This window comes from Pongo pygmaeus, chromosome 11 (genome assembly GCF_028885625.2).
Source record: "Pongo pygmaeus isolate AG05252 chromosome 11, NHGRI_mPonPyg2-v2.0_pri, whole genome shotgun sequence".
Classification (NCBI taxonomy): Eukaryota; Metazoa; Chordata; class Mammalia; order Primates; family Hominidae; genus Pongo; species Pongo pygmaeus.
This window is the reverse complement of record NC_072384.2, coordinates 69,581,686-69,602,691: the sequence shown is the minus strand read 5'-3', so window position 1 is coordinate 69,602,691 and position 21,006 is coordinate 69,581,686. Positions and strand designations below refer to the sequence as shown.

The 21,006-nt window shown below is 36.6% G+C and overlaps 1 protein-coding gene across 4 annotated transcripts in view; it reads right to left on the bottom strand.

Moving 5' to 3' along the window:
- Positions 1–21,006, bottom strand: part of UBR3 (ubiquitin protein ligase E3 component n-recognin 3) — a 256,230-nt gene that overhangs the window by 85,906 nt on the left and 149,318 nt on the right. For all 4 annotated transcript variants that reach the window (XM_054476978.2, XM_054476980.2, XM_054476979.2 and 1 more), the window contains exons 25-26: positions 10,936–11,085; positions 3,259–3,392 (exon numbers count right to left, since the gene is read on the bottom strand). In XM_054476978.2, the coding sequence (XP_054332953.1) occupies positions 3,259–3,392; positions 10,936–11,085 (284 nt within the window). The remainder of the gene's footprint in view (positions 1–3,258; positions 3,393–10,935; positions 11,086–21,006) is intronic.

Here is a 21,006-nt window from a genome sequence, read left to right as displayed (position 1 = left end):
TCTTTTCTGTCACTTGATAAAATTCTTCTCTGCCTTGCTCACTCTCTGGTGTCCATGTACTTCATTCTTCTTGGTTGTGGGACAAGAACCTACTCACCAAATGGCAGGAGCAAAAAGGGCTGTAACATGCTCCTGGCCGGCTCACAGAGCTGTGAGTAGCGGGAATGAAAAGAGTTGTGACATGCCTCCATTCACTAGATTACAGGAGTGAAGAGCTGTGACCCTTCTGGGGGCCCAGACCTCGGTACTCCCCAAGCAGAAGCTGTGACACCCCCTTGGGGCTCTGTGGTTGCTGGTGTCTCTGAGTTTTCGGGTGCCACTGCATCCCCCTCATTTGAATGCTGGCACCCAGCCACAGAAGCTGCTTGCAACACGCCTGGCCCCACCACAGGCAGAGCTTGGAGCTGCAGTGGTTGCGGGATCCAGGCTGGGGAGTGAGCTGAGCGCAGCCTGCCAGCCAGCCTGGGTAGAGTGAGCCCAGTGGGCCCAAGCGAAGCCCGGGCAGAGATGCCACCAGCCACAGAGGTTTCTGCCTACTGAAGTTGCACCAAAATAATCCTGTGTCATTATGACAAGAAAATAAAGTCTAAATAAGGTGGTAGTAAATTTCTGCAAAAGCAGAACTTAGCATTGTTTCCCAATTTTCCTTGAAAATAAAATATTTATTGGTCTCTGATTAATAAAGTAATATATGTATCCTGTAAAAAAAAAAATCCAAAGCAGGCCGGGTATGGTGGCTCAAGCCTGTAATCCCAGCACTTTGGGAGGCCAAGGTGGGCAGATCATGAGGTCAAGAGATCGAGACTATCCTGGCCAACATGGTGAAACCCTGTCTCTACTAAAAATATAAAAAATTAGCCGGACGTGGTGGTGGCTGCCAGTAGTCCCAGCTACTCGGAAGGCTGAGGCAGGGGAATCATTTGAACCCAGGCCCCAGGATGTGGAAGTCGCAGTGAACCGAGATCGCACCACTGCACTCCAGCCTGGCGACAGAATGAGACTCTATCTCAAAAAAAAAAAAAAAAAAAAAGTCCAAAGCAATAAAGAACAAAGAAAAAAATGTGAAAATACGTGTGTGCACACATACGTGTATTTATACACATGCACATACAGAGACTGTTACAAAATAACCATAATTTCATTTTAAAGTCTGAAAATATACGGAAGCATGACCCTTATTACTTAACCCAAACTGCCTAACAGGCCTAACCTAGCCTTCCTAAATGGGATAGCTTGAATATTTAAAACATCACTTTACATTTATATTAACCTGTATTATATGCAGAGTGAACTCTAACCTGGTGATTACTGCATGAAAGATCATTATCAGTCCCATTTTACAGATGAGGAAATTAAGTCTCAGACCACTTAAGGGATTTGGCCAAGCTCACATTGCTCAGAAATGGCAGAATCAGGACCAAATCCCAGTTTTTCTGGTCTAGCACTCCTTCTACTCTACACAATACCTTCCTGTAGGTCCATCAGCTCCTGCAGAAGCCACCAGAAACCTTCTTGTCAGCCTAGCATATTAAGGAACCAGACTCTACTCTGGCTCTTATCATCACTAGGTCAGTTCCTATTTATTCTGATTATGTATTCTGTCTTCCATTTATCTTACTAATTTCTTCCACTTCAACCAATGGATTTATGGGCAAGAAAGAAGTTCTATTTGGAAATCTATCCATATAATCATCTCATATAGCTAACTAAAAATAATGTTTTACTTTATATTTTAAGCTAATATCTTACATTTATTTAATTCAAGACACAGTAGATTTTAAAAAAACTACAACAGGAGAAAGGAAACCCCATTTGATAATCCACTCAGGAAACATCAAAAGGAATACAGAAATTTTAAAAAGACGTTAACAATGCTGCTGCTACTAAAGTTTATCTTGAAGGCCTTCAGATACTTATAAGTGCCAGAGCCTGAAAAAAAACTACTAAGTTTGTAAGAAGTCGTAGCAGATATGAATCAAATCCATCCTTACTTTACATTTTAAAAGTATCATAATGAAATTTTATTATATATGTTTAAATGAAAGTAAAAGAGGGAGGCAAAAATCTTCATACAACATTCCTACAATAATAAAAGTTTCTACAGAGTTAATACATTAAGTCCTCGCTTAATGTTATCAATAGGTTCTTGGAAACTGTGACTTTAAGCAAATGATGTGGAACAAAACTAATTTAACCACAGGTTAATTGATATAAACAAGAGTTAAATTCCTATAGTATATTTCTGATTACAAAAACATCATCAAAACTTCTAAAGACCCAAAACATTTCTAATACAAAACACTGAAATAAATGCAGAGTATGCATACATTTGAGAAAGGTTAATGAAAACAAGATAACGATTTACCCAATTTTTGACAAAATAACGAGTGCTGTCAGTAGTAGTGGTGATGGGTTAAATTAAGGAATAAATGTTTGCAAAGTGAAAATCGTTAAAGAGCACTTCCTATTACCATGCAGTTTAAAAACAAACAATAACAAATATGCGGGTTCACTGAGCCCTTTCATACCACATCGTTATTATGTAGCTGTATAATTATCATATACTTTATAAATTTTTACTTTATCATACACTTTATAAATTTATAAATTAAAAAAATATGTTTTCATTATTTCATTCATTTTCCAACCTACTTATTCCAGTTCACAGTCATAGGTGGCTGGAGCCTATCCCGCAGGTCAGAGCATATCCCGCAGCTCAGAGCACAAGGTAGGAATTGACCCTGGGCAGGACCCCATCCCATGGCAGGACACACTCACATCCACACCCATACTGACTCATACCAGGACAATTTAAACATGCTAATTAACCTAATGTGCAGCACATCTTTGGGAAGTAGGAAGAACTGGAATACCCAGACAAAACCCATAAAGACACGGGGAGAACGCATAAATTCCACACTGACAGTGGCCCTGGAAGAGAATTTATTTTTTTCTCATCAACATTATAACAAAACAATGTTGAAAGAAACATCATTATTTAAGGACCTGCTGTACTCATCATTCCACTTAACTGAATGTGTGTATCACACAATAAACATTTAAAACAAAGGTATCACATTTATTACCTGAAATGCTTATTAACAGATTTCCATTTCTTTCTATCCACATATTAATTTTTTTCCAATAAACTTTCAAATTTAACATCAGAATGCCATTTTGGTAAAAGACATGTAAAATTCTGGGGGAAATAACCATCAACTTGGCAGACAAAAGTACTATTTTATAAAGAGTACTTACATCCTTAAAATAACGCTGTAATAATGAAAGCCTCACATCATGAACGGCTGCACAGGTATCCCAAGGGTAAATCTGCTCCTCTTCAGTAATCGGCAACTTTTTTGGCTCAACATTGTCACGGCACTGCCCCAAAACTACATTAACAGATAAAAGCTCATTAATCAAAAATAATCAATGCCATAGACCTGTAACTCCAAGAAAAGCTGAGTTATTTACCACAAGCAACTCGAATTATTTCACTATTAGAATATTTTTAAAGACCCCTCAAAAAAGTGGTATTCTAGTTTTCTTCTACAGGCTAAATAAAGCTTCAAATATGCCAATATTTACTTTAAAAAATAACACTGAACTATGATTATAAACTCAAGATGGATGGATGGATGGGTTCCTAAATCCGTCCACTGAAAAAGCCTAGATGATATAATTCTCCAGTATTCACAGACTTTATTTCTAAATATACTATTTCTCACTAAAAGGAAGAAGAGATCCTTGGAGAAAGAGCTGAGTCCAGGGTTGGGGAAAAGTGCAAGGTGAGCCCGGAAGGATGTGTGATTAAAAAGAGCAAGGAAGTGTTCAAACACTGAGGGAGCAGATTTATAAGGACCTGGCGTTCTGACTGGCAAAATCTGAGAAAAGTTGAATATTAAAAAGAATAATAATAGTAATAGATAATACAATACGTTCACTGACCCAGGCAAGGAAAATCAAATAAAAGGGTAAAAGGGTGAGTAGAGTCTTAACGTATCATCCTACAGATTACCTACTACCTTACCCAAGTGATCAAACTTGGTTGGCACCACCAATAATAGGACAAATTGACACAGTGAACCTCCTGATGTAATGCTGTTGGAAGGAACATCACCTGTATAATACCCTTGCCAAAACTGTTTAACTTCAATCTAGTAACAAGGAAATAACCACACAAATCCAGATTCTGAGATACTCTATGGAACAACCAACCTGGACTCTGAAACTTTAAAAAGGGGCTAGAGAAACTCTTCTAAATTACAGGAGACTAACAAGAAATAATAATAAAAAACAATACATGATCTTTTATTTGATTGTGGATCAAGAAATATCTGCTATAAAAATATTACTGACTCTGACCACAAAAAAATGATATGTGTGTATGTGTATATGTTAATCAGCCTGACTAATGGTAAAGTGGTATATACATTAGCTTGACTTGATCATTCCACAATGTATACATGTCAAAATATCACATCACATTTATGTACCCCATAAATATGTACAATTTTTATTTATCAAGTAAATAAGAAATACAAAAAATATTGCAGGGACAACTGAGAGAATCTGAATATAAACAATATTTGATGTTACTAATGTTACATTTCTTAGGAATGATAATGGTACCATAATTATGTAAAAGAATATCCTTGGGCTGGGTGTGGTGGCTCATGCCTGTAAACCCAGCACTTTGGGAGGCCAAGGTGGACAGACTACTTGAGGCCAGAAGTTCAAGACCGGCCTGGCCAACATGACAAAACCCCATCTCTAATAAAAATACAAAATTTAGCTGGGTATGGTGGTGCACACCTGTAATCCCAGCTACTCAAGAGGCTAAGGCATGAGAGTTGCTTGAGCCTGGGAGGCTGGGGTTGCAGTGAGCTGAGATCGTGTCACTGCACTCCAGCCTGAGCAACAGAGAGGGACTCTAAGTCTCAAAATATATATAAGAATTTTTAAAAAGAATATCCTTGTTCTTAGGAGTTATATTCTAAAGTATTTACAGATAAAATGTCATGATGTGTGCATCAGAAGAGCTGCTCTTAAAAAAGGGAATAATAGGTTTATCACTGCGGGCCCTAAGTTTTGCGAGGATTTATAACAGCAATAGAAATAAGAGACAAAAGCTGGTACATGCTACTAGCTAAAATATAATTACCATGATGCATAATCCTCTTAATATACTGCTGCATTCAGTTTGCTAGAATTTTGTTGAGAATTTTTGCATGTATACTCATAGGGATATTGGTCTACTGTTTTCCTGTGTTTATCTGGCTTTGGTATCAAAGCTAGCCTCATAGAATGCTAGCCTCAGAATAAATTGGGAAGTGTTCACTCCTCTATTTTTTGGACAGGTTTGAGAAGCACTGGTGTTAATTCTTTAAATGACTGATAGAATTCACCAGTGAAGCCATCTGGTCCTGTTCTTTTCACTGTCAGATTTTTAAAAATTACTGAATCAATCTTTTTATTTGTTATAAATATGTTCAAACTTTTTATTACTTCTTGGGTCCATTTGGTAGTTTGTGTATTTCTAGGAAATCATTCATTTAATCCATGTCATCTAATTTTTTGGCATAAATTGGTCATAGTATTCTCCTATAATCCTTTTTATTTCCGTGAGGTCTGTAGTAAAGTCAACAATTTCATTTCTGATTTTAGTTATTTGCGTATTTTTTAATGTATGCATTTACAGCTGTAAATTTCCCCATTTTCACTGCATTCTAAAGGTTTGGGTATGCTGTATTTTCATTTTCCTTCACCTCAAAGTGTTTTCTAATTTCATTTGTAATTTATTCTTTGGCCCATTGGTTGTTTAAGAGTATGTTGTTTTAGGCCAGGCACGGTGGCTCACGCCTATAATCCCAACACTTTGGGAGGCTGAGGCGGGCGGATCACGAGGTCAGGAGATCGAGACCATCCTGGCTAACACGGTGAAACCCCGTCTCTACTAAAAATACAAAAAATTAGCTGGGCATAGCGGCAGGCGCCTGTGGTCCCAGCTACTTGGGAAGCTGAGGCAGGAGAATGGCGTGAACCCAGGAGGCGGAGCTTGCAGCGAGCCGAGACCGCGCCACTGCACTCCAGCCTGCGTGACAGAGTGAGACCCCATCTCAAAAAAATAATAATAATAAAATAAAGAGTATGTTGTTTAATTTCCACATACTTGTGAATTTCCCAGGTTTCCTTTTGTTATTCATAGCTAGTTTCATTCCATTATGACCACAGACAATTTTTTGAATAATTTCAATCTTTTAAAATGTTACTGAGGCTTGTTTTGTGGCCTAACATATGGTCTACCTAGGATAATGTTCCATATACCATTGAGAAAAATATATATTCCACTGTTATTGGGTGGAGTGTTCTATATAAGTCTGTTAGGTCTAGTTGTTTTACAGTGTTGCTCAAGTATTCAGTTTCCTTTCTGATCTTCTGTCTAATTGTTCTATAAATTAAAGTCTCCAATTATTATTTTAGAAGTATCTATTTCTCCCTTCAATTCTGTCCATTTTTGCTTCATACATTGGGGACTCTGTTGTTCGGAGCATATATGTTTATAATGCCTTCATGATGGATTGGCTGTTTATCAATATATAATCTCCTTCTTTGTCTCTTGTAACAATTCTTAACTTACAGTTTACTTTGTCTCATAGTATAACCACCCCAGCTCTCTTTTGGTTACTATTTGCATGGAATCTCTTCCCATCCTTTCACTTTCAACTTATTGTGTCTCTGGATCTAAAGTGAATCTCTTGTAGCATTACATTTTTAAAAATTCATTCTGTCAACCTCTGCCTTTTACCTGGGCAGTTTAATGCATTTATATTTTAAGTAATTACTAACTTTAAAAAAAATTAATTCTTCCATTTTGCTACTTGTTTTCTATTTCTTCTTTAATTGATTACTGCCTTCTTTTGTAATTAATTGAATTTTCTGGTATAAAATTTTGATTCCCTTCTCTTTTCTTTTGTGTGTGTGTGTGTGTGTGTGTGTGTGTGCGTGTGTGTGTAACTTTTTTTTTATAGTGTTTACCCTGGGGATTAGAATTAACATCTTCACTTTGTAACAATCAAATTTAAATAAATATCTACTTCATTTCAGAAATATACAAAAACTGCTCCATCCCCCTTCCCTTTGTGTTTTTATCTCAATGCCTACACTCTTCCACAAACAAAAACATTATTATTTGGTTTACAAATCTAGATATGCAGTTCTTTCCGGATTTACTTTCTTTTATTATATATATTTTTGAAGTGCTATGAAAACTAACTTTGCTCTTTCTGAATCTTTGCAACTTTGGACTTTCTGAATCTTTGCAAAGATTGTAGGGTTTAGTAAAATGAAAAAACTATATAATATTGTATTCCTCTCCTATGGAGAACTGAAGCTCCCCAAATCAGTAATGTTTACAACAGGCATTCTGAGCAATAATGAGATGGCACATAAATTAATATCTTTCCATGTAGATAAATGTACTTAAAGGCCCTTAATTTAAGCAGTGTTTTGAAGGGTTCCTAATCAAAAGTCTGTAATTTATCATAAATCAAATATAAAAATAAAGAGTTAAAAGCATGAGACTTTTCCTTAATACGTGGTTTGAAGAACATGGCAATAAAATATCAGTGAACACTAAAAAGATCTAGAACAATAAGCACACCTAGCATCCAGACTTTTGTCTCTAAATACCATTTCCCACTAAAAAGGAACTAACGCTTCTTTGAGAGATTGCTGATTTCAGGGCAGGAAATATGTATGATAAATTTATTGTAACTTGCCACACCAAAAAATGTAGAAAGACCCAAGGCTACTTACTACTCTAGGCTTTTGTCAAAAGAACTCAGGAGACAACTCGAATAAGCTCTCAGTGAACAAAGATGGAAGAACACGAGCATCAACAAGAAAGTAACTACAGAGTTATTAATAGAGTTCATAATGATTAAAAACAGAGTTCATTAGTGATACCTAAAAGTACTAATTATCTTTAGAAAATGATTTTTAAACCCCACTATCTCAATATTTTGAGCACCTGTAAATAAAAGGAAAGAATACTGTGTCTACCCTGTCTTTCCTGTGTAATCTGTATCTCAGAGTAACAAAAAATAGGTGATGAAGTGAAATTTCTTTTACAGAAGTATATGTCAGCTAATAAACAACAAAAAAAAACATGAAAGAGATTTGTAATCTCTGATCAACTGATGGATTTAGGCAGTAATCATCACTTGCTACTAATCTCACAGAGAGAAAACAGAGGGAACAGAGGAATATGTTAAACATCACAGCAACATTCAGAAAAATCCAAATTGGTTTTCAATGATCCAATTTATTTAAAAAAGTAAAATGATGGGAGGAGGGGGTAAAGATAGAGGGAGAGTGGATCTATTAATTAAAAGACCACAAAGGAATACTGCAACTATAAATAAATTAAGCTAAATAAATAAATAAATAGAGACAATGGGGAAATTTTAAACACTGACTAGATGTTTGATGATATTGAAGAATTTATTTAGGACTGACTGTGGTTATGTTTAAAAAACAAGACCTTTCTTTTTAACAGAAACACTGAATTTTTTACAGACGAAATTATATGATGTCTGAAATCTGCTTCAAAATAATTCTAATAAGGAGGGAACAAATGAAATAAGATTAGCCAGAAATTAATCACTGTTGAAGATAGATGGGGACATGGGGGTTCACTTTGCACATCTCTTTAGCATACTGTTAAAAATTTTCCATATTCAAATCTAAAAGAGAAGAAATGAATCAAAATAAAGAAGCCCAGAGAAAAAAGGGGTAAAAGGGGAAAGTATCAATGGGTGGATAAGGCTCAGATGGTAAAGAAGGAAATAGCTAGAGAATTCACCTATTATACTAAAATCATTCCTGAGTTTTAATACTCTTTAATGTCAGTTTCTTTTTTTCTTTTTTAATTTTTTTAAAGACAGGGTCTTACTCTGTCACGCAGGCTAGAGTGCATGGTGCAATCTCAGCTCACTGCAACCTCAACCTCCTGGGCTCAGGCAATCCTCCCACCTTGGCCTCCTGAGTAGCTGGGACCACAGGTACACATCACCACACCTCTCTAATTTTACTTTTTGTAGAGACAGGGTCTTACTGTGTTGCCCAGGCTGGTCTTGAACTCCTAGACTCAAGCAATCCTCCCGCCTTGGCTTCCCAAAGTGCTGGAATTATAGGCGTAAACCACCGTGTCCTGGCAATATTAGTTTCTTATTTTTTTCCTTCTACCTCTAAGGGATAAGACAGCTACAGTATAGTGGAATTGTTTAATATTTATTGGTCTAGCTAGCATATACAATTGTTTAAAAGAGACTTTAAAAAGTAACAGACCAAATAAACTTAAAAATATAAAATAATGAACAAATAAAAGCTTAAAACAAGAACACAAGTTTCATTGGAGCAGGGATTTTGTTTTGTCTCTTACTAGAACAGTGCCTGACGCCTGGGAGCTCAATAAATATCTATGAAATAAATTAATGAATAAAACAAATCATTAAATTGATAACTATATCATATTTAATCACGAAGTTGAAAGTCAATTGGCAATAATCTAATAAACTGCTTTCCTAAGAGTAGTAGAAAGGAAAAGTAGCTGTAAAAGTAGTTAATACTTCCACACATTTCCCTTTCAGTAAGCATTTCTGATTTGGACAACTCTACTTCAATGTCCCACTAAATCAGGATTTCCCAAATCAATTCATTTTAGGCAAGAAGAGTAACAGAAGAAACGAATTTACTAGGCATCATATTGGATTCTTTTTGCTTATATTACATTACTTAACCAACACAAAAATCCTCTAAAGTCAATATGAGCTCTCTACATAAAAGAAAAAAACATATTTGGCCACAGTAAGTAAAGCAATACCATATTCAAATTCACGGGAGTTTCTAATATCTAACTCTTTCCATTTTACCCTACTAATTCAGAGAGTTAACACCCTAGAAAATAATCCTCTGAAGAAATATGTAAGAATTTTTTTTCTCTTTATTTTACACATACTCTTGTTGGAAAAGGATTAAATTTATTGCGACTAGATTGTGTAAGAATTATCACTACCCTCAAAAATACTTCATTATGGAAGACAATGGACACCATTCAGACAAATCCCTCAAACTTTTAAAATTATACATTTATAATTTATAATAAAATTATATAGTTTAAAACTATAGACTGGTAAACATACCAATTCACAGACTGTTTGAACAAATAAAGGCAGAGCCATCTAAATATGCCTTGTGTAATTAAAAACTGACAATACTTATGGGCTAAGGAGTTTTCCAGATTTTAGAACAATTGTTTTTTGTTTTTTTTTTTTTGGAGACAGAGTCTTGCTCTGTCACCCAGGCTGGAGTGCAGTGGTGCAATCTCAGCTCACTGCAACCTCTGCCTCCCAGGTTCCAGCGATTCTCCTGCCTCAGGCTCCCAAGTAGCTGGGATTACAGGCGCCCTCCACCACGCCGGCCAATATTTTATATTTTTAGTAGAGACGGGGTTTCGCCATGTTGGCCTGGCTAGTATTGGAACTCCTGACCTCAGGTGATCTGCCCACCTCAGCCTCCCAAAGTGCTGGAATTACAGACGCAAGGCATCACACCCGGCCAGAACAATTATAATTACCAAGAAAGCTGAACGCAGTTATTGGCCACCAAACATTGGTAATACACCATCACACTTTAAAGAAAAAAATTGTGAAACCATATAGCAAGATCTCTGTTAGGAGTTTCTTCTAACACTCATGTCCAGGAAAGTAAGATATAACCAGATGAAGAATCTTTGTTATTTGGATCTAAACTGACCCTTGCCTAGTTATAAGTAGACAAAGATATAATTTTCATTTAATACAGATATTTATTAATCTGTTGTATATACTTCAGCTCTAAAATGTTCCCATGAAAAAATTACTTTGATTTTACCTGAGGATGCTTGTAACAGTACAACTAATCCAGTAGGTCGGTCTTCAGAGGAGGGACCACTCTGTCCACAAATAACACAGTCATATACTGCCTCGGAAACCTGTGGTTCTGCCGTGGTGATCTCCATAGGAATATCATTCTCAGGAGAATCTGAGGGAAAAAAGTTACATCTCTTTAATTCCTTAGGAGGAAAATCTCTCTTCAATGAAAGTGTGAGAGAAAAATCAAGTTTAAACAATTTTTAGCTTCAATATCAATATACAGTAATAAAACTGTGGAAAAAATAACCTTACTCAAGTAAAATATTTAGACAGATAAAATAATGCAAAGACTTTAATAACGAAAGACTTAAACTAAAATATGGTTAAATACACTTCTAATGTTGTATCATTCAAATATAAAATAGATACAGAAAACATAGAGGCAAAGATATTTGTATCAAAAGAGAAATACTTTAAAATAACATGTTACAGAAAGAAGGGAGATGTTTGTTTTAATTTTCCTTGAGGCACCTAAGGGGTTATTCACAACATGACAGCTCTTGGGAAAATATGGTAGTATTTACTAGAATATAAAAGAGAAAAAAACTATTTCTTTCTCACTCTCAATTCTAGTGACTATATCTCAGAAACAGTAGCTATCAATATGTTTTTTAATGTAGGGAAATCATAAAGATATGACCATATTACACACGAATAAAGCAGAACTCATCAAAAATAGCAGTAATCCTCTGGTGATATAATGTTACTAATAGCAAAAAATAAAATATTGAGTTAATAATTATTTACAGACAAAGACACTTAAATTCATGAAGATAACTGATGCTGCCACTGGTGTGACAAAGAAACAGGTGGAAGAGACTGGGAAGAACAGGGAAGCAGAAGTGCTTTATGAAATGTTTAAAAGATGGAGGCACATCTAAGTAAATATGTAAAAATACATGTCAGAAATAAGAAAAACGTCAAGTTTAGATATTTTAAAATAAGAATTCATGCAGATATACATACATCTGATACTTATGAAGAATGACTGAGAGGAAAAGGGACAGTAACCTAAAATAGAACTTTGGGTAATGCCTAGTATTAATGGAAATAAAAAGATGCCACAAAGAAATTAGCAAACAAAAACAAAAACAAAAACGGTACCTGAATATCAAACCAAAAAGCACAATGTCTATGAAAACACACTAGTAGGTCAAAATGAAAAGATTTCAAAAGAAAAAAGTACAAGAGGCCATTAAGAGTTCATATGAGGCCGGGCATAGTGGCTCATGCCTGTAATCCCAGCACTTTGGGAGGCTGAGGCGGGCGGATCACCTGAGGTCAGGAGTTTGAGACCAAGCCTGGCCAACATGGTGAAACCCTGTCTCCATTAAAAATACAAAAAACTGGCCAGGCATGGTAGCGGGCACCTGTAATCCTGGCTACTTGGAAGGCTAAGGCAGGAGAATCACTTGAACCCAGGAGGCAGAGGTTGCAGTTAGCTGAGATCGCACCACTGCACTCCAGCCTGGGCAACAGGAGTGAAACTATGCCTCAGAAAAAAAAAAAAAAAAGAAAAGAAAAGAAAAGAGTTCATATGAGACTACTTTGGGTCTTAGGGAGAAAAGAGAAGAGAAAACCATGCGGAAAAAAGAAATTTGTCTGCTCTCAAGTGCAAAGGAGAACACAGAGATACCTGACAAAGTACAGTGAAATAACTCAGTCTCGTGTTAAGTGCCAAAGAAATACAATTTCATTAACCCTGTCTCACACATAAAGATCTTTTTTTTTTTTAAATAAGTCTTGGTACAATCGACTTGAAAACCTCAAGGAAACCCTGATGCCAAAACACATTATCCAAGATGATGCTAAGTCATCTTTTCTAGTTTTTAAAAGAAATTTCAATGACAATCTTCAATGGTGATATAGTACCAATGGCATGAAAATAAAATAGGTGAACTCATTTTCATGTAGAGTACTTTTTATTTGAAGTCTGACTTTAAAAATTACAGACACCAATGTCCCTTTTTTTCTTCAAGAAACTAAGATCATGGTTTATTTCTGAAAAGAGGAGGAAAAGTCACAGCTTTTTATATCCTATGTTGAACTAAAATGTTACTGGTAATATATGGTTGATTCTATCATTCCAGTACCAAATTCTCACATTTTTAGTAAGATTTAAAAAGGATTTGTGTCCAAATGAAATGCTGTATTTAAATGTGATTATTGTTTCTCATTTATCTGTGAGATATGAAAAAATAAAGAACCTATTCTGAAAGAAGTCAGGCCCCAAAAAAGTACATATTGTATGTAAATTGTTAAAGAACAAAAGCATGAAAAACTAATATACAGAGTCACAAGTAATGATACTGGTTACTCTTTGAAGAAGCAGTGACAGAAAGAGACCATGAAGGGAGCTTATGGGATGCTAGTAATTTTTATTTCTCAATTTGGATGATGGTTTCTCAATCTGGATTCAGTTATACAGTCACAATCTGTTTGTTAAAACTCAAAGAGCTCTAAAATCCTGAAACATGCATTATGAGTATATTTCAATAAAAAGGTTTCTTTTAAAAACCCCTACTCTAAATGAGTAACTTGGTATATTCTGTAACAAGTATTATAATAAAGGTACTTAATGCACACATCAATATCTGCACATATTTTCCACACCAAAAAAAAAAATCTAAATGATGTGCCATGCAAATTGAGGCAATGAAGAAATTACAATGATTTACAATCTAGCTCAATTAAATGAATAAAAGATGCAAAACTGAGAGAGTAATAGTCAAAGATGACAAATCCAAGTGTTACTAGAAACTCATAATGAAAACATTCTTGCTACCAAATAACCCTGGAATTCTTAAGTTCTACTTTAACCTTCAGTTCAATTCAAATTAAAAGGGTTTCTGTATAAAATTCACATTTGCCCTTTTAGAACAAAAGTACTACTTAAATTACCATAATTGATATTATTACAATAAATACAAAAAAGATAACTAAAGCAATAGTTAATTTATCTGTTTGGTTTTACACGAACAGAAAAGAATCTATCTGAATGAAGCAGCTGATTCTTCTGAATGCTATTACACTTAGCCAAATGACCGCAAGATGGCCCCAATTCTCCACTCCTCCCTGTATCCATGCTCTTCACAATGTGATACTGTAATTCCTCTCATCAAGAGAGAGTTTATTTCCCCACTCCTTGAATATCAGCTGGCCTTGACTTGTTTTAACGAAGAGAATGTGGAGGATGGGCACGGTGGCTCACAGCTATAATCCCAGCACTTTTGGGAGGCCAAGGCAGGTGGATTGCCTGAGGCCAGGAGCTCAAGACCAGCCTGGACAACATGGCAAAACTCCATCTCTACTAAAAATACAAAAATTGGCTGGGTGTGGTGACGCGTGCCTGTAATCCCAGCTACTCAGGAGGCTGAGACAAGAGAATCACTTGAACTTGGGAGGCGGAGGCTACAGTGAGCCAAGATCACACCACCATACTACAGCCTGGGCGACAGAATGAGTGAGACTCCATCTCAAAAAAAAAAAAAAAAAAAAAAAAAAGGAGAGAGAATGTGGCAAAAACAACAATATGCCTTCCAAGACTAGGCCTCAGGTGATCTTGCATAGTTTCTCTCTCTTGCTCTCACTCTCTCTCAACTCCACCTTGCATAGTTTCTCTCTCTTGCTTACACTCTCTCAACTCTACCATCTCCATGAGAATAAGTCCAAGGTAGTCCTCTGGCTACCTTGCCAGAGGAGGAGAGACCAAATGGAACACACATAAGTTGTCTCACCAGCTCATGGCAGCCCCCTGTTAACCAATCAGCAGATCACAGACCCACAATTCAGCCCATGGGTCTGTGGGTGATGAGATCAGCTAAGCCTTCTCCAGAAAAGTTTGGTTCACAACAGAACCACTGAGTCTACTCATTGACTCATGAAAACTAACTAGGGGTTGTTTTTTTAAATCACTAAATTTTGGGGGACAGCTAGTTACACAACAATTGCTAACTAATATAGTAATTCTACTGTATGTTAATTATAATATAGAAACTCAAAAGAATTGAAGTACTTTGCCTTACCAAGATGAGTCATAAAAACTAATATTTAAAGTAATAAAGGTGTTTCCGTTTGGAATATTTTCTAGTCTAAGGAATTAAAAAAATCATTTTCCAAAATGATTTTTATCTTTAATATCTACTTATTTTACAACCATTAATTTAACATCATCAGAGTGAAAAGCTTCCATATTCACAAATACCACAGTTCTACTTCAAGAGTTTACACTGTTACATAAAATTTCCTGTTCTAATATTTGTTAAAAATAGTTAGAGCCTATTTTAATATAAAATTAATCTTTAATTACAAAATAGCCTTTGCCTTTCTTAACCTTTATATTTATAAATTAATTAGATTAATTTAAACTAAAATAAGTATAGAACAATCAAAAATCTTCTTGGTTCATGTTTTGCTTTCATGTTTGTGGGGTTTTGTGGCTGAATGGAAGGATGGGGAAATGATACAGGGATGATGTATTTGGTGCCCTCAAAATCATGTGAAATACATTTTTATTTGAAAGAGGAATAAGCAGTGGCAAAACACAAGTAGCAAAGAGTAAGGTGTGGTTTGCAGCCCAGTGGCAGGCACAGAGAATTTTTATTGCATAAATTAATACAAAATTTTAAATTTTTTAACACAATTTAATTTTTAAAAGCAACTGAGAACTACTTGCTACTAACCTAGCAGGTGAGTTACTATTTATAAACTAAGTACACTATCAGAGTTCACTGATTTCTGCTAAGAAGTCTGACTTCCCTCAGATAAGTGCCAATATTGCAAAACTCCCACTGCACGATATCATTAATTTTGATAAGGATGTACAGTATTATCTTCAATTAGTCATCATTTTTATTATCATTCTTATTTTCCTCTTTTTTTAGTTGGTGTATAGAGTATTCGCTTTCTTTTTTAAAAAATAATCTTCCCATTTTAGAATAGTTTTAGATTTGCAGATACTACATGTACCCCCCACACAGTTTCACCTTAAACTTTACATTAGCATGGTATGACTGTTAGAATTAATGAACATATATTAATTTTTATTGATACAATATTGACAAATTAACTAAAATCCAATTTTTTTCAGACTTCCTTCATTTTTATCCAATGTTCTTTTTCCAACCCAGGATATCACATTACATTTAGTTGTTACGTCCCCTTATGTTCTTCTAAGAAGAAACTGTGACAGTTTCTCAGACTTTCCTTGTTTCCTTGCTTTGATGACCTTGACAGTTTTGAGGAGTACTGTCCAGGTATTTGCATAACAGTCCTCAATTATGATTTGTCTGATGTTTTTCTCATGATTAGTCTAAGGTTATCGATTTTAGAGAGGAAGATCACAGAAGCATCATTCTCATCACATCATATCAAGGGTACATAATATTAACATGAATTACCACTGCTGGTGCTGACCTTGATCACCTGGTTAAGATGTTTCCCAAGTTACTCTACCGTAAAATAACTCTTTTCCCCCTTTCCACACCAAGAAGCCATTACATGCAGCTCACACTTAAGGAGTGGGGAGCTATATTCCACCTCCTTGAGGGTAAAGGCTCCACATAAAATACTTGGTATTCTTCTGCATAGGAAATTTCTCTATGCTACCTTATTTATTCAATCATTTATACTAGTATATACTCATTGATATTTCTTTTATACTCAGGGTTATAATGCATTATACTTTACTTTGTTGCTCAAATTGTTCCAGCTTTGGCCACTGGAAACTCTCAGTTGACTCCTGTGCCCCTTGACATAGCCCCAGCCCATATCATCACTAGAGGGGGTGGGGGTTGTTTGTTTTTGAGTACCCCTCTACTTTCTGGCCCTATGAGATATACCAGATCCACCCTGCATGTTCCTTGCCCCAGTTCTTAAAAATCAACCATGCCTCCAAGGACCCTAGTTCCTCTTTTCAGCAAGGGAGGAGGGGACTGTATTAGAAACCAAGATCTGGGCAATGGGTGTGTTTGTACCTGGGAAATATCCATGAGTACATACTAATATAAATGAATGAATAAATAAACAAGGGAACACAGATAAGTTTCCTAAGCAGAAGAATGCCTAATATTTTATATAGTGCCTTTATCCTCAAGGAGGTGGAATATAACTCCCCATTCCAGTTTCTACTGGGATGTCCTTGCTTCTAGGCCCTTTCAGCTGACAAAAGAAGGGACTACGTGTCTGTACACTAACTCATGCATATGCATATGCCTGTATTTATACATATATAATTCCATCTTTATCTAGAGTTGTCTAAACATGAGTTCATACTAATGTCTCCAACTCTAATCCATTATTATCACATGAATCGTTCTAGCCTTCTCCCCTTATCTGTAACTTCTTACTCCAACAGTGAGAAATTCAGCTCTCATCATCTGCCATTCATTTACTTAATTGTTCAATCTCAGTATATACGTATAGCGGTTTCAGAATTGTTAACTCATGATGCCACGGGGAAACTTTAATCCACTGGTTATACACAGTTTCTTTTGCCTTTAGTTTTATTGTTGCTATTTATTTCCAAAGTTAGGTAGCCAGCACCTTTCCCCCTACTCTTTTCCGTGAGGTTGTTTCATACATCACAAGTTCACACATTCGTAATACAGTTAGATTCTCCTGTCATAGTCTGCATTTCATCCTGGGATCACCCCAATTCCTAAATGATTTTTTTAAATATACATACTTTAAAGATTCACTCTTTCTGCTATAAAGTTCTAAGGGTTTTAACAGTGTTACGTATCGAACTTTACTGTATCACACAGAATAATTTCAATGCTCTAAAAAAACTCCCATGTTTCATTTATTCACCTGTGCCTCAACCCTGCATTTTCCAGAATGTCATATAACTGGAAACACACAGTATGTAATATTTTCAGATTGGCTACTTTCACTAAGCGGTATGTATTTAAGATTCATCCATGTCTTCATGTGGCTTAACAGTTCATTCCTTTTTATTGCTGGACAATATTTCATTATATGTATGTGCCACAGTTTCTTTATCCATTCATCTATGGAAGGACATCTTAGCTGCTTCCAATTCTGAGCAATTATAAATAAAGTTGCTATAAAAATAAGTATGAAGATTTTTTTGTGTGGAAATAAGTTTTTTAATCAGTTAAATAAATATCTAAGAGCACAAGTGATGGATCATATGGTAAGAATAAGCTTAGCTTTACAGGAAAATGCCAAACTCTTCCAAAGCAGCCATACCATTTTGAATTGCAACCATCAATGAATTAGAGTTCCCACTGCTCTGTATTCTCACAAAAAATTGGTAGTGTCAGATTTCTGCATTTAGTCATAGCCGTGTAGTGGTATCTCACTGTTGTTTTACTCTGCATTTCCCTAATGATGAATGATGCTGAGCATCTTTTGACATACTTATTTACCATTCTTGCATCTTCTTTGTAAGGTGTCTGTTCAGATCTTTTGCTCATTTTAAAAACTAGGTTGTTTTCTTATTGTTGAATTATTTATATCTTTTGAATACCAGTCCTTTATCAGATGTGTGTTTTGCAAATATTTCCTCTCAGTCTATGGCTTACCATTTCATTCTCTTAACAGTATAATACCTCCTGGGGAACTAATGCCCTGGCTGAGCTACAGAGCCTAGGGCTAGCCTGATATGACACCCGTCATCCCAGGAAAACAGAGCAGTGGCTGAGCTGAGACACTCCTCCATACAGGTCAAACAACTCTAGTAACTTGCTTCCCTGGAGCTAGACTAGCCCCTAAGGTCTAAGCTGCTGAGACACCCTTCTCCATGGGGAGTGGACTCCCTGCTGTGCTGCTCCATAACCCTCAAGGGCCCAAATGACATCTGTATTTGGCCATTCTGACATACTTGCTGACACTGCACCTGGGATCACAGAGTCTGGGATACTGCCAAGCCCCACCATCACAGGGTCTAGAGTAACCACTATACAGTACTACATCCCCAGGGACATGGCTGCTACTAAGCCCTACTGGCTCAGACTCCCAAATAGTGGCTATATCCTGCACCCTGGGCTCAAACCTCAGGAGCACCCTTTCTTCCCCAGAGGCAAGATGTGACCTGTTCCCCAGGGGTAAACAACCCAACTCCCTGAATCCAAGCTGCTAGAAGGTGCCTCAGAGTCACAGATCCTGACTCTGTGGCAACCTAAATCTACCCCTACCACAGAGAGCAAAATGGCATGCCAAGACCCAAGTGCCATAATAGGTTCATGAAACCCAGGCCCCACAGCCCCTCCAAGCACCTGCACCTGGAACCCAGCACTGCTACTGGTACTCATAGGCCATGAAAGACATGACACCAAGAGGGATCCCCTTGGGTAAGTCTCCCCACTGTGGAGAAAATGAGAATAGGCGGAGCCCAAAAGGCTTTGCCACCAAGGACATTAACAGCCTATGTCACCACTGCTGCTACCACAAACTTCTATAGCCTAGGCCACAGTTATTGCTGATGTTGAACGCCACCAGAGAAGCTGCATGGAAGTTATACCACTATACCCACCCAGAAACAGAGTCACCACATCTTTCCCAGCCAGCACACTAAGATTCAACTGCAGGTGAATCATTCTCTACAAAAGCCAATCTAGGAAGTTCAGAAGACACAACAATTCCACAAAATGTACAGTTATCAATGCAGTGACATAAGAAACATGAAAAAGCAAGGAAATACGACACGACAAAATGAACTGATGGCTAATACGAGGTGTCAATTTGACTGCATTGAGGGATGCCTAGATGGCTGGTGGAACATTGTTTCTGGGTGTGTCTGTGAGGGTTTTCCAGAGGAGAATGACATGTGAGTCAGTGAATGAAAGAGGAACATCTGCCCTCATTGTGGGTGAGCACTATCCAACAGACTGTGGGTAAAGCTAGAACAAAGTAGGCAGAAGGGTGATATTCAGCTGGCTTGGCTTCCTCTCTCTCTCTCCCTCCCAGAGCAGAACACCTTTCCTCCTCCTGCCCTTGGACATTTGACACAGGTTCTTTGGCCTTTGGGCTTTGGGACCTGTAACAAAAGTCTCTTGGGGGTTTTCAGGCCTTCAGCCTCAGACCAGGTACTGTACTGTCAGCTTCCCTGGTTTTGAGGGTTTTAGACTTGGAATGAGGAATGAACCATGGTACTAGCTTTTCTCATCCCCCGGCTTGCAGATGGCCAATCATGGGATGTCACCTTTGTAATTATGTAAGCCAATTCTCCCTAGTAAACTCCCTTTCATATATACATATCCCACCATTTCTGTCCCTCTGGAAAAACCTAATATAGATTTTGAACTTCATAGCTCTCTAGTAACAGACCCAAATGAAAAGGAAATCAACAAATTGCCAGAAAAAAAATTCAAAAGATGAATCTTAAGGAAACTCAATTAGATACAAGAAAATACAGATACATAATTCAATAGAATCAGGAAAATGTCTTACGCATAAGAAATTCAACAAAGAGATAGACTATCATGAAAAAGAACCAAACAAAAATCCGAAAGAGTTGAACAAAACAAACAGCTGAATAAATCAAACAAAAAAATACCACAGAGAGCTTCAACAGCAGACTTGATCAAGTAGAAAAAGGAATCTCTGAACGTGAAGTTAAGTCATTTAAAATTACTTGAGGGGGAAAAGAATACAAGAGTGAAGAAAGCCTATAAGATTTATGGAACACCATTAAGTGAACAACTAAGAAGAAGAGATAAAAATGGCATAGAAAACTAGTAACACCTGAAAAATTCCCAAGTCTGGGAAGAAATATGGACATCTAGATCCAAGAAGCTCAAAAGTTCTCAGATTAGACTCAAAAACGTCCTCCCCAAGGCAAACATAGTCAAATTATAAAAAGTGAAAGACAGAGACAATTCTAAAAACAGCAAGAGAAAAGCATCAAGTTACATATAAGGGAATCCCCATTAGACTAAGAACAGATTTCTCAGCAAAAACCTTACAGGCCAGTAAAAAATAGATATTTTCAAAGTTCTGAAATTTTGAAAGAAAATAATTGCCTACCAAAAATACTACACCCAGCAAAGCTATCCTACAGAAATAA